At 36.3% G+C, this 13,642-nt stretch overlaps 1 protein-coding gene across 2 annotated transcripts in view; it reads left to right on the forward strand.

Moving 5' to 3' along the window:
• Positions 1–13,642, forward strand: part of INTU (inturned planar cell polarity protein) — a 46,606-nt gene that overhangs the window by 29,790 nt on the left and 3,174 nt on the right. For both annotated transcript variants that reach the window (XM_057428346.1, XM_057428335.1), the window contains exons 5-14: positions 28–146; positions 1,566–1,655; positions 2,216–2,293; positions 3,077–3,266; positions 6,139–6,192; positions 7,144–7,206; positions 8,257–8,478; positions 8,739–9,161; positions 9,676–9,773; positions 10,508–10,697. In XM_057428346.1, the coding sequence (XP_057284329.1) occupies positions 28–146; positions 1,566–1,655; positions 2,216–2,293; positions 3,077–3,266; positions 6,139–6,192; positions 7,144–7,206; positions 8,257–8,478; positions 8,739–9,161; positions 9,676–9,773; positions 10,508–10,697 (1,527 nt within the window). The remainder of the gene's footprint in view (positions 1–27; positions 147–1,565; positions 1,656–2,215; positions 2,294–3,076; positions 3,267–6,138; positions 6,193–7,143; positions 7,207–8,256; positions 8,479–8,738; positions 9,162–9,675; positions 9,774–10,507; positions 10,698–13,642) is intronic.

Raw genomic sequence — 13,642 nt, forward strand, 5'->3', positions numbered from 1 at the left:
TTAAGTAACAGCTAACTTTCTTCACAGCAAGAAATCCTTTATCAGTACCCTGTATCAGAAGCATCCCAAAAACTGAAAAGTGTGAGAGGAATATTTCTCACACTGTCTGACATACTGGAAAGTGTTACCGGTACCCAGATTATCAGGTAAAAATATTTGAAATTTAATGTGCTACTACTCTTATTATTTTATACATATGTGTACAGAAAACCACACATGGGTTGTGCATCCAGTTCCAGACAAAAAAAAGAGTGACTCTACCTGTTGGGCAAGAATATTTTAACTAGAACAGCGTGCCTGAAGTTGGGCTGCTCAGCCAGGATGTACGTTGATTTAGAGGAATTTCTCATGGGTGGCAATGACTAGGATTTTTAGTTCAGTGAAATTGGTTTTAGATCCTTCCTTAAATCTCTTAAAGCACCCTTATCTAAGCTGGGATTCTGTGGCACTGTAGTATGGAGACTGGAAATTCTGCAACAGCTGCAATCCGATTTCTAAGAGTAAATTATCATTACTGTGTCTGCATATGTATGGTGTAACTTTTGGGGTGGGGATGTTTATTTCTTTGTAGTATTTGCATTGTTTGGAAAGCACTTTTGGTAACATGAAGGAGAGGAATGTTTTGGTGACCTGCAGAAATACTAAGGTATTTCTTACCTAATGAAATAACACTGTTGTTTTATTTAGCACCATCAGTTTTACTGTATGAGTGAAGAAAGTTATTCATGGAGCCATATCCTAAAAATTAAGTTCCTGAATCTTTCAAGCTTAAGCTTGTTACACTTTTTTCACTTTGCAGCACTGTCATGTTGTTATTTAAAATTTCTAAGGTGAAAGTAAGAAAGGTGGGGGTTTACTATAAATTTAGTGTTTGAGATATTTATAGACCTCGTTTTTAGCAGCAACCAGTACATTTAATGTGATAACCTGGTGCATAATATATGATTTACTGCTAATTTGAACCTTGGGTCTAATTCAGTTTCATGTTCTAATTCACTCTGTGGTTCAAATGAAAGTTCTGTTGGTCTTTCTGGGATTGCTGTGCTTCATGGAGCAATTTTCTATACAAGGAGGTAGCATGAGAGTTCAAGCTTATGTTTATCACTCAGGTAATATGTTCAAATACCTCTTGGTCTTGTTTGCAAAACGTGGAGTCTTTTTAAATGATTTTGTGAGTGACTGCTATGTTCAGAACCTTCATTAGTACCTCTAGTTACCTCACTGTGATCTGAAATGACATTAATTTTGTAAGTTGATTGTGTTAAAAGCGAGGCAGGAAGACCTTTAGAGAGCATCTGAGTGATTCAGAAGATGACTGTGGCGCTTCAGTAACGGTAGTTCACTTGAAAACATTGTTAATACTGGTATGATCTGTTTGGAACCAAAACCAGAGAGACTTCAAGTTCTTTAGTAACATCATTACCTAGGCCACTTGTTGTATGCATGTGATTATAGACGAGCGTTAAGTCTGCATATAAAATACATATAAAACATTCTGGCTCATAAAGGTCGTGTTTTGTAGCTTCATAGTGTTAACAGAAGTACTTCTCGTTTAATTTTTCTAGTTCCTCCCTTTTCTTATGCGAAAAACTGGTTCAGGTTGTTTACTGGAAAGAAGCTGACAAGTTGCTTGTAATTGGTCTTCCTGAAGAAAAGTGAGTTTCAAATAAGCTGCTTTGTTTTCCTTTTCATTTCATTTCCTATTGTGTGTCCTCAAATTGTACTCTTCTATCAAAAAAGCAAGAAAGAGAGGGCTTACAATGTACTCTTTTTACTATAACTAGTTCCTATTCCCGTGATTCCACTTTTTTGATTTACCTTATTCACATCTTTTATATATTCACTGTTACAGTTTCTTTTTCATTTTGTCTAGAAGGAATAAGGTGTCATTAGATCTCAGAAGTAGGTGTAGTCTAAAAAAACAGTGATTGTCAGTGTTTGGTAAAGTCTTGATTAGACACTACTGAATAACAGCAGTAATATTATATTTTTATGTGTTCTAGGATTTCCCTTCCCCTCCCAGCTTTACTACCATCTGTGTCATTATGGGCAAGTCACTCAAAGGAAATCTCTCACTGAGTCTAATGAAGAATTTTTTGTTTGCACTACATTATTAGTTAAGAATAGAGCTCTTCAGGAGATGCCTACGCTTATTCATAGTAAAGATATTATAAACTTAGCTGTACATTTGAATTGCTTTTTTTTTTTTTTTTAGTGTTCCACTTGCTCAGCTGAGGAACATGATTGAAGATGTTGTCAGGACTTTGAAATTCATGTACAGTTCTTTAGACAGGTGAGTTCTTTCAAAAGCATTTTAAGTCACTAATTTTTCATTGATGCTCACTGAAGACAGCTAGCAGTGGTAATGTTTACATGGAGTTTCTTTGCATGTTCCTTTATACTTGCACAAAACCCAAGATTCTGTTCTCCTTGCCTTTTTGTTTCAGTCTTAACACACATTAAGACACTTTTTAAACAGTCTGTTGATTCAGAAAGTTTTGTCCTTGATTAGTTTAAATCATTCACATAATCGAAGTCACTGGATGTCAGCAACACTCTGCAAATGTGACCCTTTGTGTTAAAGCACTTTGTAAAACACAAGTATGAATCAGTGGTTTGTTTTTAAGAAAGTAAATGCACCAGACTTTAGAACCTCATTTGGCAGAGTGACTTGTCTGTCTCTGCATTTGGAAAACACACAGAAAACGTTCAGTCTGACTGTAACCTAATGGCCAAGGTAGGCTATTCACATGCTTGCATTCAGTTTGGGGTTAACGTCTGTGTGCCACAGAGAAAGAAAAAGAATAATTTCCAAAAGGATGAAACCGATCGTTGTTGCATCTTAAGTTGCTCTAAGATACCTGCTATTATACTGTGCTGCTTTAGCTTTTCCTTTGGTTGTAGGTACTGCTTGGATTAGCCTACTGGGTTTTTTCATGTTTAAAATGACTGTTTAAAAAAAACCCTGAATCCAAATGTAGTATCATGCTGTAGAGAGCCTCTTTAAGCACAGCAGGTTATATAGACAAGCTACAAGTTTCTCTGTTATTCTAACTTGGAGTTCATGTTTGTTCAGTGCTTTTTGCCAGGTGGAAAATGTTTCTCGCCTGGATCATTTTTTCAACCTGTTCTTCCAGCGGGCGCTTCAGCCTGCAAGACTCAAGTCAAATGCCAGCCCCAGCACTCAACACTATGATACTTGCAGTGCGTTATTCTTAAACAGTCTCCCAGGCCTGCGCTGGCTGACATTGCCTCAGGAAGTCAAGGTAATGTGTTTTTTCAGAGCTTTCTAGAAAAATTTGTATATGAGAGGCCAGAAAATTGATGCAGGTGTCTCTGCTGTTAGCATGTAATTTGCTGAAACCCTTTGCCCATCCCAGACCACCCCTCTTTCTACTGGATCCTTTATTTCAGTTTGAAATTACACAGTCATTCTCACAAGAAGCAGATTGCTATTATGAGCATACTTTGGTGACTTGTTACCTAGGAAGAGAACATGATGACAAAAAAATTAATTTTATGTAAAATATATATACACACACCTCTCTACCAACCAGCATATGCCATAGGGAAAGCAGGCCCTGGCATGTAGCTTTATGTTCGATTTTGACCATCTAAGGTTTTTTTCCAGTTAGAAAATATTACTCCAGAAGCCCTTGTGTAACTTATAATTTAAATGGCTGTTACAGAATCAAAATAAATATCCATACATCGTTTGTTTGACACTGTAAGAGGTGCAGTTTTTCAAGTCAATGGAAGAAAGATTCAATGCATTTCCATTTTCCATCCTCTTGAATGTTAGTGAATTTAGGATTCATTTTTGCCTTTGTGATTTTAAAGTATTTTCAACTCTACAACTAGGAAGTTATTTTCTATATCACGTGGAGAGTGCATATTATATTTGATTCAATACATGTATAGCATTTTTTAAAAAAATTCATAGGGGAAAAAAAAATCACTAAGATGGAATGATGCTTAGAATATGTTAGTCTTGTCATGGTGGAGTTTGGTTTTTAATGAGTATTTCCCATGATGTAGTGCAAATGAAACAGCTGGGAAATTTTAAACACAAGAGTTTTCCTTCATGGATAGACCCAAACTATTTGTAAGTTTGTAGACAGCATAGTTAAGGCTAGCTGTAAGTATTTGACAATGATTCTAATCTGAGCTGACAATAAACTCCATTATCCAAGCTTATTTCATCAGCAACAACAAAAGAAATGAACATTAAACCAACTGAAAGAGGCTGTATGGTGGAAAATTGAAAGTGCTTTTCAGAATGGGTCTGCAAAAGGACAGAGTTTGGATGTTAAAAATTACCTTCTTCAGTGGCATGTTCTTTAACTGATAGGGTCTTTGAGGATAATATTAATTAGGACTTTCCTAGTTTTCAGATTTTTCCATTTAATAAGGCCTTGTGTACAGATTTCAAAAGTGTTTTTCAAGGAGAAGGGATGAAGTGGTTTCAACTCTACTGTTGTCAGGATTTGCAGTTATTTCAGGTTTGCTAATGTTCAGTAATGCAAGTTGCCATGGACATTGCAGCACTGACAGATGCAGAGCTTGCTTGTTACCAAACAGATTTCTGTCTGCTGGTGTAGTCGTCTCTCTCTTTTCTCCAATATATGGATTGTCTTCTCCTTTACCTTGAGCAGCACACTGAGAATGATTTAGTTCTTTCTACCTTGACCCATAGGATGCTTGAATGTGCTTGAGGCCAGTATGTTTGTGACGATTTTAAACTTCTGCTTTTATAATATGCATGTATGAGCACCCTATTAAATATGTACAGAAGTACCTACAACTATCTCAGAAAAGTTCATGTCATAACTCCAGAGCTAAATCTGCTATCCAGGTGACAGATGTAGAGGTATTCACATAGTCCTGTAACATGTCCATCCACTCACTTGCAAAATCCTTGCTCCATAACCAAAATGTGTTATTCACATATGAAGAGAATGTTTATGCAACACGTTGTTGTAGAATGTGATCAGTCAGCAACCTAGTTTACATTTGAAATACAACTTAATCCACCTCAAACTGTTGTCAGCATTTTTGTCCTATGCAGAAAATGACATTTTTTCTTGCACTTTTTAGTGATCAATTTTATTTTCCTCTGTGCGTCCTTCTTTCAAGTTTCTATAGAAACACTCTGCTACACTTTGTTCTCTAGTTTAGGTTGTTTCTCACAGGTTGTTTCTCAAACAATGTAGTTGATATTTATGATACAGATACTGCTTTCCAAAATTGTCTGAGATCATCTCCTTTCCCCATAAAAATTCGTCGTTGCAGAAGATGAAAGTTCCAGTCAAGTTTTAGTGAAGATCTTTATATTCTCTAAGGAATATAAAACTAGAAGTGTCAGTTCTTTGTTGGGCAGAAGGCTGTTTATATTTTAACTGAGAAAAAGTTGAGACTGGTTAGTTGTCAACTGCCAACAGCCTCTCTGACATTTCTCTGTTTGAAAACTGGCTGTATTTCAATTAGAGGCACCCTGTTAATACATCCCAAGAAGTCTGTAATGATGGATTTTAGGCTCTTTTCACTAAGAAGCACATTTATGGCAGGAACGTCTTTCAGTGCCTAAGACCATATTGTTTAAAGGAAAGTACTTTTAGTAAAACCTATATTAACCAACAGCTCTTGTAGTTACAGAAATAAGCCAGTTCAAAGCGTTTTCAGTAGAACAAAGATAATGTGTGAGAAAGTTTTGGCAGTTTCCATAGAGACAAAAACTACATCCACTTGAAAAAGATTTTTCTAATAACTCAGTTGGCTACAATAGCTTGCCAGATTTCAGAGCTTTCTCTAGCCCTCATATTTTAAAGCACTCTGAAAGTAGGAGTAACATCTCCTTTATACTAAACCATGGGTTCAGCAGGCACACAAGCAGAGAAATGTTACAGCTTCAAGAGGGAAACACACAGCCATTAAGAAGGATTTTTCTTTAATCTGATGAATTGAGGTGTTCCTGATACTGGATATTACTGCTGAAAAGTGTGTGCAAATTTTCATCCATTCACTTTGTACTCATGAATCATCATCTTCTGAGACTAGCAGGATGGTGCACAGCATGCTGTTACTGTAAGCTCATGTGTGGGAAATCTCTACTAAAATTCACTGCTTAAATTATTTCAGATGGAGATTGACACAGCACTGAGTGACCTGGAAGCAGCTGACTTTGCAGAGCTGGTAAACATTTTATTTTTGTTGTTTGCCTTGTACAGGATCTCTTTGCCTTGGTGTCATGTTCAGTAGTTTAAAAAAGTACTAATTCCAAATTAATCCACTCTTCTTAATCAAATATGAGCTTTCTGGAACTCACATTCCAGAATAGTTATTCTAAATTTATATTCTTCATAGGCGTGTTAGAATTGAGCATAAGGATACTTTTTTGATCACATATATAGCATAACAATTTGGGACACATATATTCTTAATTACAAAAAGTTACTTAATGACTCTTAAAACCTAAAATACAAGGTAGGCAGACATACAGTCCATCTTGCAAAAGAAATGAAAAAAATAAGTAAACCCACTGTGCTAAACAACTTGGATGATTATTTACAGAAAGCAATGTTCATAAGTTGTGGTTCATGGGACAGAAATTGATTGCACCCACTTGATGTAAAATACGCTATATCCACCTAAAGGTAGTTTACTAATCTGAGAGTACTGGACTTCTAGATGAAAAGATCCAAGGAATGGGTATATTTCGGGTAAAACATCAAATTGGGGGGGGGGGGGGCAGGGGGGCTGAACGCTTTGACTTGGAAATTTTACTCTAGGAGGGCCTCTGGTGTCGATACTTACGTTTCACCTGTTTTGTTGTTAAGAACTCAGAAATAGCATATCCTAACAAAAATAGCTTATGGACAGAGTAGATCTAAATAGGAAATCTGTTATTTTTGAGCTGGAAATTTTTAGAGAAGATAGTAGTGACATGAAAATTGACAATGGAGGGTAAAAACTTAGTAATTCACTGAACCGTTCAGTATTAACTGTTGCACTGATAAGAGGAGGTCAAAAATGAAAGTACTACATGGGATTCTGATGACAGTTGACTGGAATTAGGTGACTTGCATTTGGTAACTAAAGCAAAAATTCTGAATTAAAAATGATACTATGCTTTCTTCCCCACAGTCTGAAGATTATTATGACATGAGAAGATTATATATGATTATGGGCTCTTGTCTTTTCTACAAGGTAGTATCAGTGATTAAGGCCTAAAGATTTAGAAAATGTGTCTGGAAATCTAAGGCAGTCATGGAATAACTCTTTTAAGACCCTCACAAATATGAGAAAAAATGTATGATGGCTTTAAATATGTATTTCTAGTATGAGACCTACAACTCAAACACCATAACAGAAAAAAATCAGTGTCAGAAAGTGGTAGGTGCTGTATGATAAGAACAAAATGCTTGTTTGAAACTGTCTCATGGGAATTTTGCAGGTTATGATCCAAGGAGAGACGGCAGTAAGAAAGTAGTAAGAGTCAATTCAAGAGAGACTGTATGAGATTCTAATAGGAATTTTTTGGTTCATTGCCATTTCTTTAATAAAGGTAACAGGTGATCTATCCTTAATCTATCTTTAAATCAGAGACTTGAGGAATTGTATTGACAGCTTTTTTCACTTGGGCCTCATTTGTAGATTTATGTATTGTTATTAAATATAGACAGTATATTTAACAATATAAATAGGAAGGTAACAACCTTTCCTTTAAGAAAATTACATTTTAAGGATTTTATCATGCTGTTGCTCTTTATGCTGTAGCGTTATGGAACTAAACAGTTGGCACAGATGGAACTGATCAGTATCTACCATGGCAGCTTTTTAACTATAACACCCTTAGTGCTAGAAATGGTTTTATACTATATATCTTCTTTGGAAATTTTATTAATTCCAGTGATAACTTAGTATTTTTGGAGAGGGAATTAAATGAGAATTAAAGCAGCTTAACTCTGTAGCTGGTTTGCAAGTTGTTAAAAATAGTGTTTCGCAGCTTGCCTTTGGGAACTTGCATATATGCTGATGTTTTCTTTATATTACAGTATTCTGATTCTTCAGATGTGGTTCAAAAGCTTATTGTTATCTGTTGTACAAGGTACACCAAAAAGACAGTCTCTGCCAGAAAGTTTTACAGTCTCAATGCATGTGGAGTGTGGATATCTCTATGCGAAAAGCACTCTTAAGTGATAAGTGGTGATGCTGTATTTCTTACTGAATACACTTCCTTTTCTGTGTTCAATTAAGGGTTACTTGATTGGTAATCACTTGCCAAAGGAAGATCTTACTGACATAGGTTTATATTGTCGGCACTATTGTCTGTTACCCTTGGCAGCAGAACAGAAGATCAGTCAGTTAGTGATATGGCGGGAAGTATTTCCACATCATCATATCCAGCCATGTGAAGTTTCTGCTATTACAGCATACAGGGAACCTGAAGCAAGATACTTTTTACTGATAGTTGGCTTGGTAAGTTAACATCTGCAGTGTGTCTGTTCTCCAGTGCTCTCTTCGGCTGTTGTGTGTTGTCTGTTGTTCAGTAAGATCAACACTTTCATGCATTTTATTCAGTAACTTTACAAAATATTTCTATTGTAGCTGTCTTGTGGGATAGAACCTCTCAGAAAGTAGCACTATTTCTATATCTGTAAAACTTGCAAGTTTGAGTATAAATTCTCCAAAGGCTAAGTGTAAACCAAACTCTAATACTGCTACTTCCATATTTACAGAGATACTTTATGCTGTGTGTCCTGCTAGAGGCGGGAGGCTGTGCTTCAAAAGCAATTGGGAATCCAGGACCAGACTGTGTATATGTAGATCAGGTTAAAGCCACTATACTTCAACTGGAAGGAATAGATGCCAGCATAGAGGAAAGGCTAGATTCTCCTTCCATTCCACCTTTATCTTGTGCTGACTGGTTCCTTCCTGCAACACGTGACAAATCCGAGAACTTGACCACCTCACCCATGCTCAGCAAGCTACAAAATACTTTGAAATCAGGAACCACTCCAGCAAGCAAAAGGACCCTGTTTGGTGACTCATCTTTAATGACACGTAAGCCCAGCCCGACGAGGAGCAGTGGAGGACCTGACCATGGTAATGAAGGTCCTGCGGAAGATGAAAGCAGTAATCCACAGTCTGCAGCGGATCAGGTCTGAGAACAAAGACAAAGAGTATCCATAAAGTTCTGGTGGGCTTGGGAGAGGTGGCAGTTCTTTTGAAAACTCACTCAAGTAACTCTTAAGACTAAATTAAAGAGCCCTGAATTCAGTAGGAAATACTTCTGTTGCTTTGGGAAGCTTTGGGTCAGCCTCAAAGCCATCACATTGCTTTATTTTATCATTGCTTGTAAATTTGGGGGGGGGTTGTCACAAGTCAAAGTGGGCATAGTTGCATTGGAAGCAGCAGAAATGATTGGGGAATACCCCAAAAATAATAATAGTGTTAATAATAAGTTACCAGAACAAAGTGCTGCACAGTTGTGCATGCTTCTAACCCATTTTAGTCTAAAATAGGCTGCAAAATACACTTATATAAATTAACTGTTTAGGCCTTTAAAAAAGAAAATGCTGGGGTTTTTTTCTGAGCAGGTGATTTGTTTGTTTGATTCTGTTCTTCTGTTTGCCGCTTTTTCCTCTCTTAGTTCATATCTATGCTTTTTTTCAGGCCACTAAAAAAAAACATACCCTACCAAATCCATTTAATTTAGGAAGCCTGAAAAAGAACCTTTCAGAGAAAGATACAGAACTTCTTAATGCTGTCAAGTAAGAAATGACTTTTTTAAATATTTCATTTTTAAGGCCAGACTTGGATCTTTTTTAAATATGCACAGATCACTGAAATTCCTGTGTCGTTTTATTCTAACCAAAAGTTTGCTATGCAAGGATTCTCAAAAGTGAAGTTCTTAAATGGAGATCTTAATTAGAAAAGACCACTATTTTTCAAGAATATGTCAATAGAATGTATGTACTTGTCTATACATATGTGACCTCGGAAGTTCAAATATAAGAGGTTTTGGACCATACATGCACCTTCTTGCCTCCCTGGTATCTCTACGTAGTTTTACATAGGACAAAAAATCCATGATCTTCCCAGGTCTCACTTGTTGCTTGTGACAGCACAGTCTGCTCTGGGGTTTTGTTTGAGCTCCAAAGAAAGGTTTGCTTCCCTGCCCCACTCCCCCAAAAAAGAGCTTTTATTTCTCCTTTTCTTTGTTTTTGGTGAGAATTTTTGAGAACACACATGCAATACCTACCTTGTACCATAGTTTTTTGCTTTATTTTTAAATTGAGTATTAACAGTCCAGATTACCAGGATTTCCTTCATGTAGAAATAAGCACCTTTTGAATGTCTGTTTCCATTTTTGTACTGTACTGCAGTTACCAGAAAAACAATTTGTCTTAAGAAACAAAAGTATATTTTGTTTAACTGAAATTTCTTTCAAAAATATTTTATTATTAAATGAATACTCCTATTTATTTTTATGTTTAATTTTAAGGTTGACATCTGGTCCTGAGAATACCCTCTTCCACTATCTCTCCTTGGAAACGATGCAAGGAATCTTTATCACTCCAACTCACAAAGAAGTAGCACGGCTCGGTGGCTCCATCCACCGTCAGTTAATTGAGAATTTCTATCGTTGCTGTCTTTCAATTCGAGACATTTTTCAGCAGTCCATGAGGAAAGAAGTATGGAAGCTTTGTTTTCTGGTTTTCTATTTACAATCTCAACACAGTATTTCACTTCATTATTTAAGTAGCTCATTAACAGGTGTATTTGCATGTGTGTGGTTGTTTTTAAAGCTCCTGATATTTTTAATTATGGGCAGGTTCTTTCTCTGACCATCCAACCAAATTTGCATGCAATTATGGCACTCTTTCCCGCTAAAGATGCCCTCAAAATAAGTAGTCCATGTCTCCAGTATAGTATTTTTTTACTCAGTATCATATTAGGACTCTTGTTTGTAACTTAGCTAAAAGTTTCACACTCTGATTTCAAGACCTGTAAGTAGTAAGAGAGGGGTTTTAGCCATTTTAATGCTGGGACAGGATTTCAGATTGGCAGCAAAAGGAAATTTAGGCCCTCTTTTTTCACAGAAAATGTTAAACGTGAGCAGTGACAGTGCAGTCTTCCCTCACTGTGCAGTCAGTGTCTGAACAGTGACCTCAAGAGGGCTTCTGACAATGAGATGGTTGGTCATTCTTGGTGTCTTTGGTCTCTAATACTACTCAAGATTGCTTACAGGTTCACCATACACTAATGTCTGTAATCCTTTGTTCATGGGGATATTGGTCTAAAAGAAGTCTGGCTATAACCACTGATTCCTCTTAATTATGCTGCCAGATCTCTTGGATTTTAGATTAGGTGGGATGCCAGAATAGTGAGGCTGTTTCCCTTTCTGAAGACACTAGTCCAAGACTTGCTCTTGGCTTGGGCTGAAGTCTGATCCCAGCTGCCAGAGCTTTATGTGGGTACTTAGATTAGACTTAAAAATGGACAGATCGGATGTCAACACCTGTATTGCTTTGTGTTTGACTTTACTCCCAACAATCCGTCTAGAGTAAGGTGGTAGTAGTAATGCAGAAATCTAAACAATAGGTATAAGAATCCATTTATGAGATACTCCCTTCAGCTCAAACACTTTGTGTTCAATGTACACTGTTTTGCTAAAAGTCTGTGTTGTTACTTGCAGAGTTAATTTTTACTGACATCAGCCAAATTAGGATAACATTTTGTCCCTGCTAAATTTGTGTCCTGTTTAGTTATTTTGTAAAAGAGAAATAATTAACTACAAACCTAAATGGAGTACTGTTTATCAGTTGGAATAATTGCTTATCAGTTGTAATTTTTAGATCCTAAAGTGACGATCCAAGTAAACTAAACGAGAAACAGGAAGTAATAGTACAAACTGAATGAACATCATTTGCAAACAGCAGTATATTTTTTTCTTAATGTTTTCTTGAAGTTACCAAAAACGTTACTTCTCATTAGACTGATGTGCCTTGTAGATCCTCTAGGAATTTTTAAGTGTTAGAAAAATAGGGAATTTGGTGAATTGTTTTGTTAACTTCTTACAACCCTGAGGTTTGGCTGAGAACTTTGGCATTGAGCCATTATTCTGGGCACTTTTGTTGGATGATGTACAAACGCAAAAGCAAGCAGACAAAATACACAAATACTTCTTACCACCAAAGTGCTTTGGTTATAACTGTTAGATAGACAGTTTACAGTTCAAACCAAAAAATCTGAAGAAAGAAATCATTCAACTATTAAGGATAGATCATAAAAAGTGAAAAACTCACGCCTGAAAGTCAAAACTTCTGTTTTGGCCACAGCTATCTCAGCACATGTTTTCCTGGAGGCTTAAGAAGCGAGTACAGTAGGCAGCAGCTGGGTTCATTTTGCTCTGAAAATCAGAAAATCACCACATGATGAACATGTGTTGCAGAACAAAGTTTTTCTTTTTGAGAAATTTGGGGCAGTTTTTGCAGGTTGGCTCTAACAATTAATACTGAAATTGGCAGGTTGCATGAGGAGAATGTGAAAGAATCAATAGAAGTTTTCCTTGTTCATACTGCACAAGAAGGTCAAATATATAAATGTACAATAATACTGCTTATTCTTTGACATCAGCTAAATATTGTTATAGTTTAGGATTTGTAAAATTGTGCCAATAATGCAAAAATATTGTAAACTGATCAATAATTGGCTTTGCCTCACTTTCTGAGACTTGAAGATTCACAATTTAACTTTTAAATGTGTACAGAAATTTTGAAGAAATTTTAAATTGAGCAAAAACAAGGTCTGTAGTCTTAAACCCTAAAAAATATGTCACTATAGGTATTAAGCAGCCCTGGCCTCATTTCCTTCATCATCACCTTAGTATTTTCTTACTCCTAAATAAAATCAGAAGAAAAGAAGTTTTAATGTATATGAAAATATAGACTCTTGTAGTCCTGTCAGATATCCCCCCTTAATATATAATTTTTCTTCAATATTTTCAGTATGAATAGCGTAATATTAAGATGTGCTAAAACATAAACAAATGTAAGCTTGGAAATTGCATGGCAACAACCCCATGGTTTTGGTGGTGAAGATTATCAGACTGAGTACTAACATATTCCTGAAGTCTTTTACAGTAGCACTATTGGCAAGAACAGGGTTTGAAACCATTTTACGTACTAAGGAAAGATACAGGAAAGGTTAAGTTGTCTATCTTGAAATTTCTTCCACTCTATGAACTAGCAGTCATTTAGAATATACTTTATGAATTCAATCCAAAGCATGTTTAGAGAAATTTAGAAAAAGATATTTTCTCAGGGGAATATTAGTCATTTTGTTTCTCAAATTCTGAGGTTCATGTCACTACTTCTTCTACCATTTTTGAGAAATTAAGATAGTTGTGATGTTTCTGCTGTCTTTTCCAGATCTTCCGGGGGGAGGGGGAATGGGATTGGGTTTTTGTGGGGTTTTTTCTTCCTCAAGAAAAACCCTTTCACCCTTTCTTTCACCTTTGAAGCAGCTGTTTGGAACAGAAGTTTCATTGGCAGACCCAGAGATGCCCTGGTTTAGCAACACTCTTAAAACAGATTTGTTTCAAAGGGATTTCCACTCCTGTTTCCATAATCTCATC

The sequence above is a fragment of the Pezoporus wallicus genome, unplaced genomic scaffold, assembly GCF_028554395.1.
Source record: "Pezoporus wallicus isolate ANWC-B61680 ecotype Strahan unplaced genomic scaffold, APGP_CSIRO_Pwel_v1 scaffold_3294, whole genome shotgun sequence".
In the NCBI taxonomy this organism is placed as follows: domain Eukaryota; kingdom Metazoa; phylum Chordata; class Aves; order Psittaciformes; family Psittacidae; genus Pezoporus; species Pezoporus wallicus.